The sequence below is a fragment of the Ranitomeya imitator genome, chromosome 1 (assembly GCF_032444005.1).
Source record: "Ranitomeya imitator isolate aRanImi1 chromosome 1, aRanImi1.pri, whole genome shotgun sequence".
Classification (NCBI taxonomy): Eukaryota; Metazoa; Chordata; class Amphibia; order Anura; family Dendrobatidae; genus Ranitomeya; species Ranitomeya imitator.
This window is the reverse complement of record NC_091282.1, coordinates 723,857,032-723,878,799: the sequence shown is the minus strand read 5'-3', so window position 1 is coordinate 723,878,799 and position 21,768 is coordinate 723,857,032. Positions and strand designations below refer to the sequence as shown.

General features: G+C 41.6%; 1 protein-coding gene across 1 annotated transcript in view; it reads left to right on the top strand.

Moving 5' to 3' along the window:
* Nucleotides 1–799: 799 nt before the first annotated feature.
* Nucleotides 800–21,768, top strand: part of LOC138644077 (cytosolic phospholipase A2 delta-like) — a 70,646-nt gene continuing 49,677 nt past the window's right edge. Inside the window, exons 1-9 of the mRNA XM_069732526.1 lie at nt 800–925; nt 10,241–10,310; nt 10,765–10,901; nt 11,591–11,722; nt 11,956–11,996; nt 12,120–12,162; nt 12,715–12,778; nt 13,327–13,475; nt 15,915–16,001. Of these exons, the coding sequence (XP_069588627.1) occupies nt 893–925; nt 10,241–10,310; nt 10,765–10,901; nt 11,591–11,722; nt 11,956–11,996; nt 12,120–12,162; nt 12,715–12,778; nt 13,327–13,475; nt 15,915–16,001 (756 nt within the window). The 5' untranslated portion in view covers nt 800–892. The remainder of the gene's footprint in view (nt 926–10,240; nt 10,311–10,764; nt 10,902–11,590; nt 11,723–11,955; nt 11,997–12,119; nt 12,163–12,714; nt 12,779–13,326; nt 13,476–15,914; nt 16,002–21,768) is intronic.

Genomic DNA, 21,768 nt, shown 5'->3' with positions numbered 1-21,768 from the left:
AATGGGAAAACATATCTGTATTGCACGTAAATGCAGTTTTTTCTCTTCCCCTTCTTTAAGTGTAAAAGAAGCTGCAACCGATTCCGTGTAGCCTTTTACGCCTGATAAAGGCTCCATATATGGCCGCAAACAAATTAGAATTAAGAAAAAAGCCTCAGGTTCAGACAGTGTAGGGTCAAAATCTGCAATAAAAAGTGCACAAAAACCTCAGGCTTTTTTTTATTGTGTTTTACTCTACGTTAAGTGGCTCTGGGATGCATGTCTGTTTTGTGTCAAAATTTAGAACCATCATTTTAAGAGTTTTTTATCGATTTTTCATTTTTCTGGCTCCAAAAGACTCCTTAAAAACCTTGTTCATATACCCGCCTAAAGCTATTTCGAGGAGCTTTTTGAGCAGAAACTGATTGGAAAATCTTCAGATCCTATTCAAAAACTTTGTGTTTCTGCTCCAAAAACTAAACGAGAAGACTTTGTGTGCACACGCCCTTACTCCAGGCGGAAAGGACACGTTGCTTGTTCTTTTGTTGCAGTTTTCACTGTTAGCCTTTCTTGAATTGTGTCAGAAAGCCACATAAATAATGCTATAATTTCCATTCTGCAAGTAGGTGTCAGAGTTCATTGCTCATTGGCTTGCCGTTAATATTAATTATATAGCTGGCCCGTGCGCCTCCTCCCATTCATACCTTGCTGATGATCTTTGATGTGTAGAATGAAGGAGGTGTTTGCATGTAATGGTGCCTATAATTTAGAGGCAGGCGTGGTGAGCAATGTATATTTACATCTTCTCTAATCTTTCCACAATGCTCACTCCAGAGTTTCATCTTTATGGGTAATATTCCCATATTCATTCACCTGACTCCAATGTAATAAACACGGAGCTCCCATTACCAGGATGGCTCGGAGACCTTCTGCTATCTCCTATCGCGTGAGTCTTGAGTTATTTATTCTTGTATCTGCTGGAAATTATATTTCATTGCCAAGAATATTCTGCTTCACATAATAATTTGACTTTCATTTATGATATAGTAGTTTTACTTCATGGATTATAGTACAGTTATGTAAATCTACATAGATAAATTATGATTTGATCAATCATATGAGGATCAGAGTACAGTGAACTCAATGTCTTTGGATCGCTTTACACTGGGGTTTCTGGTCTTTGAGCAGTGGCCACCAACATTTCTGGTCTCGGGTCAGTGGCCTCTGACATTTCTGGTCTTAGGGCAGTGGTCTCCGACGTTTCTGGTAGAGGGGACAGTTGCCTCTGTTGTTTTTGGTCTAGAGTGCAGTGGCCGCTGATGTTTGTTCTTGTCTTTGGGCAGTGGCCACTGACGATTCTGTTCTGGTATCGGGGCCAGTGGCCTCTGACGTTTCTGGTCTTGTGTCAATGACCTATAACTTTTCTGGTCTCGGGGCAGTTGCCAGTGACGTTTCTGGTCTCAGGGCAGTTGCCAGTGACATCTCTGGTCTTGGGGTAGTGCCTATGACATTTCTGGTCTTGGGGCAGTGGCCACCAACATCTATGGTCTCAGGCCAGTGGCCTCTGACATTTCCGGTCTTAATGCAGTGGTCTCTGATGTTTCTGGTAGAGGGGACAGTTTCTGGTCTTGTGGCAATGACCTCTAATGTTTCTGGTCTCGGTGCAGTTGCCAGTGATGTTTCTGGTCTCAGGGCAGTTGCCAGTGACATTTCTGGTCTTGGAGTAGTGGCCTATGACATTTTTGGTCTGGGAGGCAGTGGCCAATGACATTTCTTTTCTCGGGGCAGTGGCCTCTGATGTTTCTGGTCTTGGGGCATTGATGTCTGATGGTTCTGGTCTCGGGGCAGTTGCCAGTGACGCTTCTGGTCTCTGGGAAGTGGTCTCTGATATTTTTGGTCTCAGGGCAGTGTCCTCTGACATTTCTGGTCTGGAGGCAGTGGCCAATGACATTTCTTTTCTCAGGACAGTGCCCCCTGATGTTTCTGGTCTTGTGGCATTGATGTCTGACATTTTTTGTCTGGGGGCAGTGGCCATTGATGTTTCTTTTCTCGAGGCATGTTTCTGATCTTGAGGCAGTAGCCTCTGATGTTTCTGGTCTAGGTTGCAGTGGCCTTTGATGTTTCTGGTATGGGGCAGTGGCCTCTTATGTATAAGGCAGTGGCCTCTGATAATTCTGGTCTTGAGGTAGTGGCCACTGACACTTCTGTTCTGTTCTCTGGACAGTGGCCTCTGACATTTCTTGTTTTGGGGCAGTGGCCTCTGACATTTCTTGTCTCTGGGCAGTGGCCTCTGACGTTTCTGGTCTGGGGGAAGTAGCATTTTATATTTTTGGTTCGGGGGGGCAGTGGCCTCTGACATTTCTGGTATAGGGGACAGTTGCCTCTGATGTTTCTGGTCTAGGGTGCAGTGACCTATGACATTTCTGGTTTCGGAGCAGTGACCACTGAACTTTATTTTTTCAGGGCAGTGGCCATTGAGATTTCTTTTCTCGGTGCATCGGTCCCTGATGTTCTGGTCTCAGGGCAATGACCTCTGACGTTTATGGTCCTAAGATCATCTGTGTTTGTGATTATTCACAGCAATATGTCTTCTTTGTGCCAAAATAAGATCTGAATGTCCACCTCATTTAGCAGAATCCATATCTATTGTGAAGCAATGCAGGATTTAATCACAGTGATGCCTAGTAAATAATCCCAGCGTTTGTTGAACCTGTTCATACACTAGACTTTTATATAGATGCCACCTATGACGTGAATGTGTCCTTTTTGCTTATGTATGTGTTTTCTTTAATTGTATTAATATATTTGCTATTCGCTACATACAATGAATGTAAATTGCAAAGAGCCTTGGAGGATGAAAGAATAATTTGTACGTGGTGTAGTTCCCACTATCTGTCACTTTGAGGCTCAAATTTATCAGTTTTACGCACAAAAATTCTGGCGTAAAACTGTTTGCAACATCTCAACCTTTTTTTCAACTCATAGCTGCAGAAGAATGTTGCCCCTTTTGACATTTTAACTCCAAGTTCCACCAATTCCACCAACTTTTTAGAAAGTGGATGGAACTTTGAAGGTAGGAACCGCCGAAAAAAGCAACGGAAATATATTCTAGTTCATAACCGTGGTGTACATTTCTTACATTGGCACCAAATGAAATAAGAGGAGCATCTTGCTCCAGGGGCATAAAACGCCAGTTCTTGATGAATCGGCTTTAAGTATCCCGGTCTTCAGGACCAGGAGACCTCCCTCTAGTAATAACCTGTAACTAGTTGTCATACTCAATAAGCACCTATAACTAGTCATTGCTAACCACAGGCCATCATTCAGTCATGTATTGATGTGTGCACATCTTTATTATGGGTTTTGTTTATGGCTTTCTATAATGTATGAGGAGGAGAGGTTTATTGCCTGCAGTCTTTTCGCTATACATTTCTTTATTCTGTAGATATACTTGAATAATATGGCTCGATTTATGCTTGCGCTTCCATCTTTGACATTTATGGCATGCATACGCAATATGTTCTAAATGTCTAATAGATGCAAGACCCACCCCTGGGACCTGCGCCCACCCCAATGCTGTGTCTCCATTTCTGGTGGCTGCCTCATCAGGTGCGATGGTGGTTGGAGGAGCCCATGTCCTGGCGATAGATGCACGTCTTAGCTACACCAGACATTTAAGGCACCATACAGATTATAGTAAAAGAAAACATAAAGAGAACATAAAAATTCCTTGCAGGTGGTGTTCTTGGTGGGATTGGAACCCAGGACCCCAGTGCTGTTGCGCTAACCACTGAGCCACTGTACTGCCCGTTAATACTCACCTACTGTCACCCACCTGAATCCACCACAGTGGTTTCCCCAGGGACTGGAAACAGACACATCACTGTTCAACCAGCCGTCAGACTACTCCTTGGGATTGCCTGCAGTGGTCAGGTGACTACAAGCAGCCCAACATTGGATGTTTTATGATGACATGCTGCTCAGTCATCAGGCCATCGTGGTCTTGGCTGCTGGTTGAACAGTAATTTCTCCACTCCCTGTCCATGTGGACAGGTGGATGCCAGTAGGTGAGTTTTACAGAGTTTACATATCCAGTCCTCTTGCGCAGGTTTTTATTTGAAAATATTTGATTGATGATAAGATATTATGATTTTACTAAAATATTTTTTTAAATGCTTTATTACATCGCCTATATTTATTTCACCAAATTTTTGCTACCCCCATCTGAGAGCAACATAATTCAGGGTCAGAGACCCTGATTCCAGCTATGTCTCTTACTGCTGCAGTTTTGATAAAAGTTTTGTTTTATCGGCTGCAGATCTGGCAGTCCTCTGAATGCTGAGCCCTGTGTAACCCCACCCCAACTACTGATTGGCAGCTTGCTGACAGTGTACTCGGGAAGCTGCCACTCAGGCGTTTGGGCGGGGTTATACACAGCTCAGCATTTCGACCTCTGCCTGCATGCATCCACAGCAGAAAAAGCAGGGATTCTAACAAAACTGCACCAAACCACCCAGTATGTGATACATTGCTGGAATCAGGGTCTCTGCCACTGCATCATGCTGCTCTCAGATTACATACAGTGGGGAAAATAATTATTTGATCCCTTGCTGATTTTGTAAGTTTGCCCACTGACAAAGACATGAACAGTCTATAATTTTCAGGGTAGGTTAATTTTAACATTGAGAGATAAAATATCAAAAATAAAATCCAGAAAATCACAGTGTATAAATTATATAAATTTATTTGCAATTTGCAGTGAGAAATAAGTATTTGATCCATCTGGAAAACAAGACTTAATACTTGGTGGCAAAACCTTTGTTGGCAAGCACAGCAGTCAGACGTTTTTTGTAGTTGATGATGAGGTTTGCGCACATGTCAGGAGGAATTTTGTTCCACTCCTCTTTGCAGATCATCTCTAAATCATTAAGATTTTGAGGCTGGTGATTGGCAACTCAGAGCTTCAACTCCCTCCATAAGTTTTCTATGGGATTATGGTCTGGAGACTGGCTAGGCCACTCCATGACCTTCTTTATGAGCCACTCCTTTGCTGCCTTGGTGGTATGTTTTGGGTCATTGTCTTGCTGAAAGACCCAGCCACGACCCCAGTGTCGGACTGGGGTGGCTAGGGCCCACCAGTGGAACTGACTCCAGGGGCCCACTCTAAATTTCAATACCCAGGCTAGGTACACCTTTGTGTCGTAGTATGTGTTAGGAGGCTCATTAGTAAGTTTTATCATATTCACTAGTAAAGGTACAACATGCTGCACATTTTTTTCTGCTAAAAAAATGGACACTAACGGAAACAACAAAGACCTGATTACAGTATTTAATTGGTTCTCTCCATCGCCATTTTTGTCTATTTTGACAGATCCATTTCTTTAAGGCTATGGTCACACTATGGCTATGTGCACACGTTGCTGATTTGCCTCTGGAATTTTTTGTGCGGATTCTGCATCTCTTGCCAGAAAACGCTGGTCAAAATCTGCGCGTTTTTCTTGCGGATTTTATGCGTTTTTAGCCCTGCGCTTTTCTATAATGGAATGGGTACAGAAACGCACAAAGAATTGACATGGTCCTTTTTTTAATCCACTGCGGATTCCGTGCAGATTTTTCCGCACCATTAGCAGAGCACTTTTATTTTCCCATTGATTTACATTGTATTGTAAATCACTTGCGGTTCTGCAGCATTTCTGCATAGGAAAAACGCTGCGGATCAGCAGGAAATCCGCAACGTGTGCACACAGCCTATCAGTATTTTACATCAGTTTCTGCAGCAAAACCTGAGTGCTTGGCAGGTTCCACTGCATTTTTGGTGCGTTTTTTTCATGCATTTTTTTCCATTCAATTCATTGTGTGAAAAACACTAAAAAAACGCTGAAAAAAGTGACATGCTCTACATCCAAAAAACCATGCAAAGCACAAAATACTGATAGAAAATAAACCAATGTATGTGCATGAGATCTCTGAAATTTCATAGGCTTTGCTGGTACTGTAAAACGCAGGTGAAAATTAGTATAAAAAACGCATTAAAACACAGCAAAGATGCCCAGTGTGAACTTAGCCTTAAGCTGGGGTCACACTTCTGAGTGCAATGCAAGAGACACGCACGAGTCTCTCGCCTCAATTCCTGGCACTGTATTTCTATGCAGCCGCACACTCCGGTCCCGAATGCCAGCGGCAGTGTCGGGTATTGAGGTGAGAGACTCGTGCAAGTCTCTCACATTGCACTCGCAAATATGACCTCGGCCTTTTACTTTCCCTCTGACTGTTCCTCTCCTGGTTTTGGCTTACAAATACTGAGGTAGAATACTGACCAAATACTGATTGCATGATCATAGCCTTAGTTTAAACCTTTAGCCACCGCCGATAGTCATTAAGCTAAGTGTACTTATTTCATCATCGCCGTTTTAAAATGGCAATCAGGGATAAGGCTGTAGCGCCCCTCAGTCAGAAAATCTCCAGGGTCTCGGCTACCAGGGGTACCCGAGACCCCGGAGAACATGATCAGGGCTGGATTTTCTGCTGTCTGATTATGTGATTGCTGTTATCACCCCCCAGCCGATACCAGGCAACAATAGGACAACTTTCCTATTCTTTCCTTTTGATAACTGTTATAGAGCACCCAATGCAAACTGGAGAGATGGCTTTTTTTACTGTTATATTTCTGTGATAAATGACATTATAAATATAGTCATTGTTCATTCTGCATATAAAAATGCCAGGTATCTTTAGTACATGTGTTTTTGTTGCGGTGCTTTTTAATGTCTGACTATAAACTAAAAATGTCACATGTATACATACAGTCACTTACTGACATAAATGCATCGCAGACATACACACTGTACATCTCTAGATAGTGTACATATTATGATTTGTGTACACACCTTATGTACACACAGAAATAACATAGGATTTTGGGCAGCAAGTGCCATGAAGAAGATGGGGACACTCTTGTCACCATCACAGCTGAGCAGTGGGGGAAGGTAAAGCAATATCAACAACTACTAGAAGGCAGAAGAGGGGGCAGAAAGAGTGCAGCTGTGAGGGGCAAACAGAAAAAAAACCCCAGCTTTTGTTGGTGTGGACGCCAGGAGAGAGTCAGGATAGACATAAACAGGAAGCTCCAGTAATCACTTCAGGTCAGCACTCACTGTGTTCCTCTGAGGCCTCCCCTCCCCCTCCTGACCGTGCCGACGACAGAGCTCAGAGCTTGGCGTGGAGAAGTGCAGGAGCCGCAGACACCTCTTCACTTCCATTAGCACTTTCATCACTGCTAGCTTCAGCGGCTGCACAGCTCTCCTCCTGGCCGCATCTTGCAGCAGCCTGACCGGGTCCATGCTGGTGGATGGGGCTTACTGCTGTCAGGCTCCAGGAGCAGCGTCTGAGTGCAGGTCAGGTAAATGGCTGTGCTGAGCCTCCCTCCTCCCATCCTAGCCAGAGACTCCGGGGAGGGAAGAGATCCAGCCCGCACCCTGCTCTCTCATGCTGCAGTCTGAGGCAATGATCCCCACCACTATACCAGGCATATGCAGGAGCACAGCTTTTCTCTCCTCTTCTGATGGGCGGGGAGAGGCGGAGCTTAAATCGGGCATGCAGCAATGCTCAGGAGAGAGACTGTCGGAGACAGGGGCCCAGCGGGGGATCCACCGGTTCCCCGGTGGGCCAGTCCGAGCCTGCACGACCCATTTATAATGTCCTGGCAGAGGGAAGGAGGTAGTCACTCAGGATTTTACGGTACATGGTTCCATCCATTCTCCCATTGATGCGGTGAAGTAGTCCTGTGTCCTTAGCAGAGAAACACCCCAAAACATAATGTTTCCACCTCCATGCTTAGGCAGCATTTCTCTTCCTCCAAACACGGCAAGTTGGGTTAATGCCAAAGAGCTCAATTTTTGTCTCATCTAACCACAGCACCTTCTCCCAATCACTCACAGAATCATCTAGGTGTTTATTGGCAAACTTCAGACGGCCTGCACATGTGCCTTCTTGAGCAGGGGAACCTTGCGGGAACTGCAGGATTTTAAACCTTTACAGCATAATATGTTACCAATGGTTTTCTTGGTGACTGTGGTCCCAGCTGCCTTGAGATCATTAACAAGTTCCCCCCGTGTGGTTTTAGGCTGATCTCTCACTTTCCTCATGATCAAGGATACCCCACAAGGTGAGATTTTGCATGGTGCCCCAGATCGATGTCGATTGACAGTCATTTTGTATTTCTTGCATTTTCTTACTATTACACCAACAGTTGTCTCCTCCTCACCCAGCGTCTTACTTATGGTTTTGTAGCCCATTCCATTTTTGTGCAGGTCTACGATCTTGTCCCTGACATCCTTATAAAGCTCTTTGGTCTTGCCCATGTTGAAGAGGTTAGAGTCTGACTGATTAATTGAGTCTGTGGACAGGAATCTTTTATAAAGTTGACTATGTAAGACAGCTGTCTTTAATGCAGGTAGCGAGTTGATTAGGAGTGTCTAACTGGTTTCTAGGAGCCAGAACTCGTAATGGTTGGTAGGGGATCAAGTACTTATTTCTCACTGCAAAATGCAAATACAGTAAGTTTATATAATTTATACAATGTGATTTTCTGGATTTTATTTTTGATATTCTATCTCTCAATGTTAGAATTAACCTACCCTTATAGACTGTTCATGTCTTTGTCAGTGGGCAAACTTACAACATCAGCAAGGGATCAAATACTTATTTCACCCACTGTAGAAAAACCTGCTGATGGATTACTTTTAAAGTGTATACAGTTTAGATAATGCAATATGTATACTTTTCAATGATGGATTGTTCATCTATTGATTAGCTGAATACTAGAAACATTTTATTGTCACGTTGGCACCTCGCCTTTAGTTGACGAGCATACATGGACCATTTTCACTATGCCAGTATTTCTGAGCTAGTCATATACATGTTTAAACTCATGAACCTAATCATCATTGGTCTAAAAAGCCGGTTGTTGGTTAAACGATGGCCTCTGGAGGTCCTAATTTTTTTCTGTAAGTGACCTCATGAGTGGTGATTAAATTATTAAAAATCATGTTAATCGTAAATGCTGTTGGCTGGGATTTGCGGTACTATGCAACATTACACAGCAAGCCGACACACTTCACTTAATTGTTGAAAAAATATTATACGCCTGGAGATAGAAAGAGGAGTGGTCTGATTTGGGAAAGTATTGCACCCACGTTATGGCACAATAGATGTATACAGTACCTGGGCACATTTCTGGAAAGACTGGATAGTCGGCCCATCCCAACACTGTTTCTTTGTTTCGAGACCCATAAATAAATTGTAAAATAATGTTTATTTTTCAGCAGATTAGAAAGTCATAGACACTATTAGGAGGACGGTACTTTCAGATTCCATGTCTATAACAATATTTGTACATATACAGTAGATGTTGTTCGGAAGGAGTAGCGTTGGGATGAGTCACGTCATCTCTAATGGAACGGATTATCATTTTTTATTGCTGTTTTTCCACATTGTCTATACAGCTGTCATCAAGGCTTGTGCCTGGAGGAGCTTCTTTGGTTATAAAGAGAGCAAACCTAAAGGGACAGTCCACCCTTTTTTTTTCCTTCCGTTAACTTAAAAAAAAGCAAAAAAACATGGACTCGCCTACTGATCACCCAGCTGCACCTCTGCTCCTCATCACGCTCGGGGGCAGGATCACCAATGGTCATCCTGTCTGAAAAAGGGAGCGAGGAAACTGGTGGGGGGACCTGGTCAGTAATACTGAGGTGCAGTGTGGCATCAGTAGAGGAGAATGGACCCATTTTTAATAGAAAAAAGGAGTAGACAACCCCTTTAAATAGTAACGTCTGACCTCAAAAAGTGTCTGCATGTAGATATAACACCATAGGCTTTGAGTTGCAAGTCGATCTTCTTCCTCTTGGTAAGTTGGGAAAACTGCGATTTGGATGGCTCCGTATTCTTCTCTCTAGTTTTATTATGGGTAGTATTGGACGTGTTGCAATGGAGGCTGCATGATGGAAGAAGGGGCATACATTTATTTAATACTGATCTTCTGATGAGGGGTATTGTCTGGGGCCATAGCCAAGAATTATCCAATGTGATGTATTAGCTGCTAGAGGTAATTGATAAGTATTTCATCCATTACTGCCCACAATGGCTTGTGCAATTGTGCACAATTTCTGCACAATTTTAATTAATGTAATAATCAATTTTGATTAATATAATATGGTGTTCATATACTGTTGATTATTGTACTGATACATCTCTCTCATTACAGGAGGACAGTGCACTCAGCTTGTTAACAGTGAAGGTTGTGCAGGCCGCACATATTCCGTGGGCTGACCTGAGTACGTAAGAGAGGTTGCAAGGTGTCTGCTACTTGGTGGTATAATAGTATGATGGAGTATTTGTATAATTGAGTATTGATATAATAGCATTATAGAGTATTGATTGGTAGGGGTTCGACCACTGCACCGATCTGCACAATTGCAAACTTTCATTCCTGTTAGAATGGGGCGACGGTGCGCCAGTTCGGACCACAGCTCCATTCATTCCCTATGGGTTTGCCGAGCGCTGCGCCCTGCTTTTCCCGGTAAAGAGAATGACTAGACTGTGACCTGCTGCTTCATTTTAGAATAGCGATATAAGTTCCCTCATGGGGGTTATACGTTCTGGCTGTGCTGATTGGTGCGCCTCCTAGCGGTCAGCCATCACTGGTCCATAGGATAGGTGACAACTTGTTTTAACCAAAGTACTTAATTAATTATGATATCTAATCGGATGGCTGCTTTTCCATTGCAGTGAGCAATGCTGATTGCTACGTATGCCTGTGGCTGCCGTCCTGCACCAATAAGACCTTACAGACAAGGACTTTATCAAACACCAGTGACCCTGTGTGGAACGAGACTTTTCAGTTTACCGTCTGCAATAATGTGAAGGTAAGAGGCAGAGGCACGCTTTCTGTAGTGGTTATAATTCTTTACAGATGATTAGTAAATGCAAATATCCCCAAAAATAAGAGTGACATCAGCCAGATGTCACACAGATTTCATAACACTCTGACCAGGTAAGCTGCCCAGTTATGGAGAAGTCTGGAGATCTGCAATTCAAAAGTATGGAGGCCACGTGACGCCCAAGGGTGAGCTGCAATAATTACAGTAATCTCTTACCATTACAAGATTTCCTAATTTGCTTTCCTATAATCTACTCATAGAACAGCCAACTCCAAAATTTCCCCCATAATTATGCTAATTGCAATCCAATGTTGTACACGGATTCATTGACCTGCATGGACTTTCTGAGGGCCTCCTGACCCAAACTTGATAGCCTCATATGTGCCTATGAGGCTGTCTCATTCAGGTTATCTAACACAAGTTGCACGGACGTCTACATGAGCCCTTATTTCACAGGCAAGGTTCTGTTTCTCTTTTATTTATGGTGGATCTAGACTTTGTAATTCCAGCCCATCCACCATTATCGAGTGCCCATATAAGTCTTTTGCACCTTTTTACCGGTCTATTTATACAGGGTGATGACTGGCAATGGGGACAGAACGATCACTATTCTTCTACAGTCCTGTGACTGAGATGAGATATATATTTATATCTGCAAATGACTTTTGTTTCAGAACATGTTGCATCTGACGCTTCATGACGAGGACGTGATCACAAAAAATGACCTGCTCTATACACTGACGTTTGACGTGGGAAAAATCCATATTGGAGAGACTAAACTGGAAACATTCTGTCTCAACCCTAATGTAAGTCAAATGCTTTCTTATCCCATTGGTGCTGTTATTTTATTCTTAAATTAGCCATGTCCTGACGCACTTTCCATAACTTGACTGTTTTCAAAAGCTCTGCTCCATGATTTCTAACACCAAATCTCCTATAATGACCAAGGGGAACGGGGCACCGGCTCAAATGTGCAGGATTATGTTCTGAAAATAGAAAAGAAAAAATGAGAATTTAATTTGTGGTCTTTGTTTTTTAGGGGCCGGAAACTCTGCAAGTGCAATTTACAGTGCAAGAATTGTAAGTTCCTCGTACCTACAATCAGAGTAAACATTATATATGAGTATATAATACACACACATACATACGCATACTTTTACAATCTGTCCCTAATCTATAATTTTCCTTATTTTTATATTTCAGCAAAGGTTACCGTGAGAAGATACTCACGAATGGAGTGATTGTGGTAAGCACACACATATATCTGGGTATAATTCTGTAAACATGCGTTCTCGTAGGTTTACCAAGTGGTTTTGTTATTATGTGATTGGAAATTTACACTATTTTATGTAAGATACGTATTCTCAGAAATGTCTGCATTTGCTACTTAGCCCACTACCAAATCAAATCCCCCTGTGCATCGCAGTTTCCTGCTTTCCGGGGGGCGGGCGGCGTTAGTGCACTAATTTGATTCACAGTTCTGACCAGCAGAATCGTGCTGCTGACCCAAACTGTGTGGTCCCTGCTGCTGCAATTTTTTTTTAGAATAAACCCCATCTTTATCTGAATGCTTATGTAATATGACCTTTACAACTTGTGGGCACTTGCTAACATACCTCTTCACTCAGGGCCCCATTTTATTTGCGTTGATACATGCTTCCAATCACCACGCACATTTTGTATATTTTGGACTGTGACTGTCCAACTGACGAGTGTATGCTGCATGATTTATCCTCTATGGTACAGCACTTGCATTTCACCCTCACATGTTGTGTAACTCCACTTCTCTGGATTGCAGGCTAGAGAGATGACCTGCCTGGACATCTGTGTCGACAAGCATAGGATCCCGGAAAACCTGAAAGGTGGGCTGCTGTGAGAGTAGCTTCTGCCATCTCGTTTGTATCTGCTGAGGCTTGTCTATCAAAGTGTCTAAAATATTCAAAGAAGTGCAGATCTTACCAGCCTCCTGCTAACATTTCTCTGGTCGCCAGTAGGTTCATACCTCCAGTGATCACATGTTATCTTCAAGTGTAACTTCTGCAGCCGATCACAGGCTGCAATGGTGGTGCCCGATCAGCATGCCAGTAACTAACTTTTCAATCACGTGTATAAAAATTATGGTACCATGTTCTACTTCTGTAAAACTGGATACATGCCGCTAGTGCATAATAATTGGTGCCCCCTATGAATGTTGGTGGTTGTAAAGCCACGTGACTGAGCGCCAAGATGCTGTGACTAAGCACTTGGGTGGGGATCTCTGGGATGTAGTCGTCTCTGTCATCTTGGTCTTTACAGAAGCTGCTCTTGTTTAACTTGACATCCATGTTGTCCCATTCAGACACCAGAGACAAATACACATAATTATTGTTTCCGAAAATATGGTGAGCTTATCTCTTTCTAATTAATCTAGGCAAAGAACTAACCTTGTTAGTGAAAGACTCTTGTGAAAAAAAATCCAAACTGGAGCTCAATCCCTGCACAGGTGGTGCCCATCATATGCTAACCTGCCGATTCTATTACGTCACAAGATGGGACCCAATGTTGACAGCTTATTTGGAGGTAAACTACTGAAGTGTTCACTGTGCTTCTGTTTACTAAATTATTGGACAACCTGTAGCACCCCACTGCTCCAGAAGGGCAGACGCTGATAACATACAGATGTTTCTCACAAAATTAGAATACCATCAAAAAGTTAATTTATTTCAGTTCTTCAATACAAAAAGTGAAAAGCATATATTATATAGTCATTACAAACAGAGTGATTTATTGCAAGTGTTTATTTCTGTTAATGTTGATGATTATGGCTTACAGCCAATGAAAACCCAAAAGTCATTATCAGTAAATTAGAATACTTTATAATACCAGCTAGAAAAATGATTTTAAAATCTGAAATGTTGGCCTAAATAAATGTATATTCAGTAAATGCAGTCAATACTTTGTCGGGGCTCCTTTTGCATCAATTACTGCATCAGTGTGGCGTGGCATGGAGACGATCAGCCTGTGGCACTGCTGAGGTGTTATGGAAGCCCAGGTTGCTTTGATAGCAGCCTTCAGCTCGTCTGCATTATTGGGTCTGGTGTCTCTCATTTTCCTCTTGACAATACCCCATAGATTCTCTATGGGGTTAAGGTCAGGCAAGTTTGCTGGCCAATCAAGCACAGTGATACTGTTGTTTGTAAACCAGATATTGGTAGTTTTGGCAGTGTGGACAGGTGCCAAGTCCTGCTGGAGAATGACATTTCCATCTCCACAAAGCTTATTGGCAGAGGGAAGCATGAAGTGCTCTAAAATTTCCTGGTAGACGGCTGCGCTGACTTTGGTCTTGATAAAATACAGTGGACCTACACCAGCAGATCACATGGCCCCCAAACCAACACTGATTGTGGAAACTTCACACTAGACCTCAAGCAGCTTGGATTGTGTCCTCTCCACTCTTCCTGCAGACTCTGGGACCTTGATTTCCAAATGAAATGCAAAGTTTACTTTCATCTGAAAACAACACCTTGGATCACTGAGCAACAGTCCAGTTCTTTTTCTCCTTGGCCCAGGTAAGATGCTTCTGATGTTGTCTATTGGTCATGAGTGGCTTGACAAAAGGAATGCGACACTTGTAGCCCATGTCCTGGATACATCTTTGTGTGTGGTGGCTCTTGAACAATTACTCCAGCACCAGTCCACTCCTTGTGAATCTCCCCCAAATTTTTTTTTTCCATTCCAATAAATTTTTATTAAGTTTTCAAAATTCAATACAAACAGCCACCTGTCAACATGGCTGGCGGAACCACATAACTAACAGAGGATATCTGTGTAATATATCAATAACACTGTGATCTCAGCTTTTCCATCAAGTAATCATGTATATTAACTTTTGAATATTAAGCAATAAACATAATGTATTGAACAAGGAAGCTCCCCTAAATTTTTGATTGGCCTTTTCTTAGCAATCCTTTCAAGGCTGCGGTTATCCCCACTGCTTGTGCACCTTTTTCTACCACACTTTTTCCTTCCACTCAATCTTCCATTAATATGCTTGGATACTGCACTGTGTGAACAGCCAGCTTCTTTAGCCATGACCTTTTGTGGCTTACCCTCCTTGTGGAGTGTGTCAATGACTGCCTTCTGGACATCTGTCAAGTCAGCAGTCTTCCCCATGATTGTGGATCCTACTGAAACAGACTAAGGGAAATTTTTAAACGCTTCGAAAGCCTTTGCAGGTGTTTTTTGTTAATTATTCTAATTTTCTGTGATAATGAATTTTGGGTTTTCATTGGCTGTAAGCCATAATCATCAACATTAACAGAAATAAACACTTGAAATAGATCACTCTGTTTGTAATGACTCTATATAATATATGAGTTTCACTTTTTGCATTGAAGAACTGAAATAAATTAACTATTTGATGATACTCTAATTTTGTGAGAAGCACCTGTACATTGCATGACTAGCGTTCTCACCTCTGGACACTCGGCTTAGTTAATATCAAGGGTCCTTGAAAATCGTCTGAGTAATTATTCATCTGATCTCAGTCTGTTAAAGGCCATCACACAAATAATTGCAGAAACAGGGAAACCTACGATTACTATATCATGTGAAGGGAAGTCTTTGGAGCCTTGAATTGATAAAATTCATGTATGGTTTAGCAGTATGTTGTACCGTACAAATATATCCTATCCTAAGGGTATGTTTACACAGATTTTTATATGTGGATTTTAAAGCAGATCTGCATCAATAACAGTTCGTTATACACTGATGTGGATTTTGAAGCAGATGTGCATCAAAATCTAGATAAAAAAACCTCTTTGTGAACATATCCTTATTACAGTGTGCAGGAGAGAACGTCAGACTGTTCTTTCCCATGTGTTAAAGGAAGAAGTGGTAAGTGACCAGGCACAGGTAATCGGTGGTAATCATCATCGTTAGAAGCTTATAGTCTAGACTTAAGATTGTTAAGACTTGTAGTTTCTTCTATATACAACAATTAACCTTGCTGCACTTTAGGGACAAGAGAACCAGAACATTCACATTATTCCAGTAAAGTCACTGCACATGGGACAAGAACAGAAGATCCTTCTCTCCACCGTTCCCGTAAGTGTCCCACTTATGTAATTCTCTGCCAGTAACTAGAGGACCAGGTGTTTTCTGAAATGTCTTTTTCGCAGGGTACATTGCAAATTTTTAGATCTCTTTACACCCCTGGTATAGTTACTACTATAATGATGTCTACCTTGGATACTACTGGCTGGACCCAGCCACATCTTATAGGACAGCTTACAGATAGTGAACTGGTATGGCCATTGCACTAGTACAGGTAACACCAAAATGCTCTAATATTCTGAAACTTCACATTCTTTTACCTAGATGCATTAACCCCTTAGCAACAATTGCCGTACATCACAGCGACTGTACGATATCACTGTATGGAGTGGGCTCAGGAGTTGAGCCCGCTCAATACAGCACTGGTACTGGCTGAGTTACACATTCAATACCTGACAGTAATTTATGAGATCGAAGCTAACGCTGGCTACATTAGTTTAACTTCTTATATGCCGCTGTTAGCATTGACAGCGGAATTCAAAACTTTTCTGGCGGCCACTGGCACCTTGTGCAACGTGATCACAGGGTGCCGATTATTTACCTTGTCAGCTGGTCTGCCATGTGAAGCCTGTGGCTAGTCTTCATATAAGATCATTTATTTCACAATACACTGCAATAATATGATATGAATTTTCTTTAAAATTGTTATAGAGTGTACAGGGTACATTGCAATTTTCTACATATCTAGCTAATTGTCTATACAAAGGCTAGGATGTAGTAAGGCATTAAAGTGTAGTGCTCATGAGATCATAGGTTCAAGCCCCCTAAGGGGATTAATGAAAAAATATACAGTGGGAAAAATAATTATTTGATACACTGCCGATTTTGCAAGGTTTCCCACCTACAAAGAATGGAGAGGTCTATAATTTTTATCGTAGGTACACTTCACCTGTGAGAGACAGAATCTTAAAAAAAATCACAAAATCACACTGCATGATTTTTACATAATTAGTTTGCATTTTATTGCATAAAATACTGTAAGCATTTGATACAATAGAAAAACAGAACTTAATATTTGATACAGAAACCTCTGTTTGCAATTACAGATGTCAGACGTTTCATGTAGTTCTTGACCAAGTTTGCACACACTGCAGCAGGGATCTTGGCCCATTTTTCCATACAGATCTTCTCCAGATCTTTCAAATTTCGGGCCTGTTGCTGGACAACATTGAGCTTCAGCTCCCTCCAAAATTTTCTGTTAGGTTCAGGTCTGGAGACTGGCTAGGCCACTCCAGGACCTTGAAATGCTTCTTATCAAGCCAATTCTTCATTGCCCTGGCTATTTGTTTTGGGTCATTGTGATGCTGGAAGACCCAGCCGTGACCTATCTTCAATGCTCTTACTGAGGAAAGGAGGTTGTTGGCCAAAATCTTGCGATACATGACCTCATCCATCCTCCTTTTAATACAGTGCAGTCTTCCTGTCCCCTTTGCAGAAAAACACCACCAAAGTATGATGTTTCCCCCACCATGCTTCAGAGTTGGGATGGTGTTCTTGGGGTTGTACTCATCCTTTTTCTACCAAACACGGCTAGTGGAGTTGATACCAAAAAGTTCTATTTGGTCTCATCTAACCATATGACCATCTCCCATGCCTCCTCTGGATCATCCAGATGGTTATTGGCAAACTTAAAATAAGCCTGGGCATGTGCCGTCATGGGCAGTGGGACCTTGCATGCCCTGCTGGATTGTAATCCATGATGGTGTAGTGTGTTACTAACGGTAATGTTTAGACTGACTCTTGACCTTTCTCAAATCATCCTTACCTCATGAGGCAAGATCTTGCATGGAGCCCCAGACCGAGGAAGATTGACAGTCATTTTGTTTTTCTTTCATTTTCCACACTTGTTGCCTTCTCACCAAGCTGGTCTTTGCCATGGTGGAGAGGTTGGAGTGTGATTGATTATGTGGAAAGGTGTCTTTTATACAGGTAACGAGTTCAAACAGGTGTAATTAATACAGGTAATGAGTGCAGAGTAGAAGAGGAAAAAGTTACAGGTCTGTGAGAACCAGAATTCTTGCTTGTTGGTAGGTGATCAAATACTTATTTCATGCAATAAAATACAGATTAATTATATAAAAATCATACAATGTGATTTTCTGGCTTTTATTGTTAGATTCTGTATCTCACAGTTGAAGTGTACCTGGGATAAAAATTACAGACCTCTCCTTTCTTTGTAGGGGGGGAAATGTGCAAAATCAGCAGTGCATCAAAAACTTATTTTCCCCTCTGTATATTTGTTTAAAACATCTAAAAAAATGAAAGTTTAAATTACACTCCATTTTCCCCAAATGTAGTTAGTGAAATGTAAAAAATTATATTTATCCAAAAAACGGGGCAAAGTAAATTAACCACGCTCTGCCGTAAAAGATATAGAAAACCGAAAATAAATGGACTCTAGAGCTAATTAAACATAGTATAAACCTTTATTATAAATGATTAAAACACCCCTATAAGAAAAAAAATAATAGTAGGTGCAACAGAAAAAAGTGATAGAGAACAACCTAGTACCGCATCAGAGAAACAAAAAACACAAATGGTACTGACAGAAGTCACAAGATAATGGAATACAACTTGTACAGAGAATCAAATAATTCTATCACAGAAAAATCAAGATGGCCTGAAACACTTATACCCTAGTAGACCATATTGGCTGTGTATCCCCAACTTATGGGTTATTAATTAGTACTAGCCATATAGGTCAGTTGGGTTATTGTATTTATTATCAGGAGCACTTAAGCACTATGCACCTTAAATAGAGGCGATTATGTGTAGGATAATTTGAGTCTGTGGCCATGTGTCTAGGCTATATTTTGTAATGCACTTTAGCACTTGGCACTTTTCTATGACTTGATTACTTGTTTGACATATTGAGCCTGTGTGTCTATGCACGTTAGTTTTATGATTCAGGCCATCTTGATTTTTCTGTGATTAGTGTTTTTTGTTTCTCTGATGCGGTACTATGTTGTTCTCTATCACTTTTTTTCTGTTGCATCTACTATTATTATTTTTTTTTTCTTATTGTGGTGTTTTAATAATTTATAATAAAGGTTTATACTATGTTTAATTAGCTCTAGTGTCCATCTAATTTCGGTTTTCTGTAAAAAAAAATTATATGTAGTGTCATAGCTGTGTGGCGTAATTGCCTGAATTAATAATAAAAAATTATCTCAAATTTATGGCAATTCATCCTTCCCCCACCTCAAATGCAATAAAATGTTGTATCCACCCCATAATCATCAATAAAACCATCAGCACAAAGTGCAATAGACAAGGTCTCATACAGGTCTCAAAATAAAAATTGGCTTCTATCACCATCTTACTTGCTGCAAATCTCTGACTTTTTTAACCACTTATGTAGAAGAAAAAAAACTATGTAAGTTTGGTTAACAAATAAATGATGGTATTGGCTTGACCTGGAAAAAAACATTTTTTCTGGTCATTTTTAAAGCACAATGAATGCCATATAAACAAAATAAAAAAAACAGTTGCGAGATTACTTTCTTTTCATTTTTTTTTAAACCATTTCTCAGAACCTGGAATTTTTTTCATTGTTATTCAGTACATTAAATGGTAAAATTAATGGTGTAATTTAAAACTACAATTCGTAGGCTAGTTTCACATTAGCGTTTTGAGGAGCTGCGGAGGGCTGCGGACTTCCTCTGTGAAGCCCCGCCCTCGGCCGCACCTCCGCCACTAGCTCCGCCTACTTCTGCATGCGGCCGGCATGCGGCCTGCACACCTATCTTTAACATTAGGTATGCAGGTCGTGCGGCTGTATGCGGATGCTTCCGCATGCATCGTTTTGACGATGCGGAGAAAAAAGGAAGTTGCAACCAACTGCGTTCTACGCTGGTCGCCGCATCGTCAAAACGACGCATGCGGAAGCATCCGCATACAGCCGCACGACCTGCGTACCTAATGTTAAAGATAGGTACGCAGGCCGCATGCAGAAGTAGGTGGAGCTAGCGGCGGAGGTACGGCCAAGGGTGGGGCTTCACGGAGGAAGTCCGCAGCCCTCCGCAGCTCCTCAAAACGCTAATGTGAAACCAGCCTAAGTGAATGGGAAAAAAGGCCATGGTTCTTGGAACAATGGGAGAAGAAAATGAAAGCGCAAAAATGAAAAATCTCCTGGTCCTTGAGGTGTTAAAAAGAAACTCCACTAGTCGTACCCATCATCAGTACTCCATATCTAGGTAATTAATGCATTGATATCTCCCTCTATATAAATCCCTTATACGGTAAATGTTAGGGGTGCAAGGCTGATTGACCAGATATAAGTAGAGCTCATGGTCCTGGATTTGGCTAGTGGGGTCATTGTGGTCTTTTTATGTATCCAGGAATAAAAATGAAGTGTACAAGCTGAGTACTTTGGTGCTAAGGAGTAATATTCTGTGATGTCTGTGTTTTGACGTCTCCTTAAATTATATATTGAGTGTTTCCATATCTTGTTATTCTTCATTTCACAAGATGATAAAGCTTGTGTGCGGCCGTCCTCCATACAATGAAGGAGACGTGTGAACTGACATTGTATGGAGACACTCAGACCATTCTACATAGTCCTCGGGGGCTACCGTAAGGTGCAGCACAATATAAAAGAAATATTTTTAATTCAATGCTTATAGGAAAGGATGCTTCCATTATAGGACTTCTAATGGAGCATGCCATCATTTTTTTTTTGTGTGCAAAATTTGAGTCGCAGGATCAAAACCATTGACCACATTTACACATATATTTTATTTGATGCTTGGAGTCACATGATCCTTGAAATTCTATATACTATTAATCATTTCTGTTTGCTTGGAAATGGAAAAAAATATGTTATAATATTTTAAAAATATGCAATTGAAGACCTCCCCCAGTCTCTGCTTCTCGTGGAACTGGTTTGCTGCACCTAATGATTATGTCCACCCTTTACAATTTTTCTACCATTGATCAACAGCATAATCAAGCTGATAACATTTCTTTGCAAGTTATATGATTATTTGTCATGTTGACGATTGTTTAAAGGGTTTTTCCACTGCTGGACACCCCCGACTTAATCAATTTAGGGCCCCATAAAAAATGAAAACAATATATACGCACCCACCTCCCGCAGCGGCGCCGTTCCAGTGATGTTGGCGCTGCTTATCTCGACTGGTGCTGTGAATGCCTGAAGTTGTTGGATTACCAGAGTAAATCATCCTGCTGTCCCGTTCTATTTAAAAAGAAATGTTAATATGACAGTGTGTATCATATTTTTATAGTTACATTCCTCTTGATATCAATAGAAATGGGTGTATATACAGTAACATTTCTGTAATCCAGAATTAAGGACAATTGATGAGGGAGCGTGCTCAGATATCGTGTTTTCTGAGCATGCTCGGGTGTTATCTGAGTGTCTTCGGCGTTCGCGAATAATATGTTCGAATCCCTGCGGCTGCATGATTCTCGGCTGTTAGACAGAAGCATCTTAATATGTTCGAATCCCTGCGGCTGCATGATTCGCGGCTGTTTGACAGCCGCAGCTTAATATGTTAGAATCCCCCGCGGGCTGCGGCTGCATGATTTGCGACTGTTTGACAGCCGCAGCTTAATATGTTCGAGTCCCCACGGCTGCATGATTCATATTTGCATGTTCCGCAGCTGTTAGACAGCCACAGCTTAATATATTCAAGTTCCGGCAGCTGCATGATTCGTGCCTGACAGACAGCCGCAGCTTAGTATGTTCCCCGCGGCTGCATGAGTCATGGCTGTTAGACATCCGCAACAGGTGGGG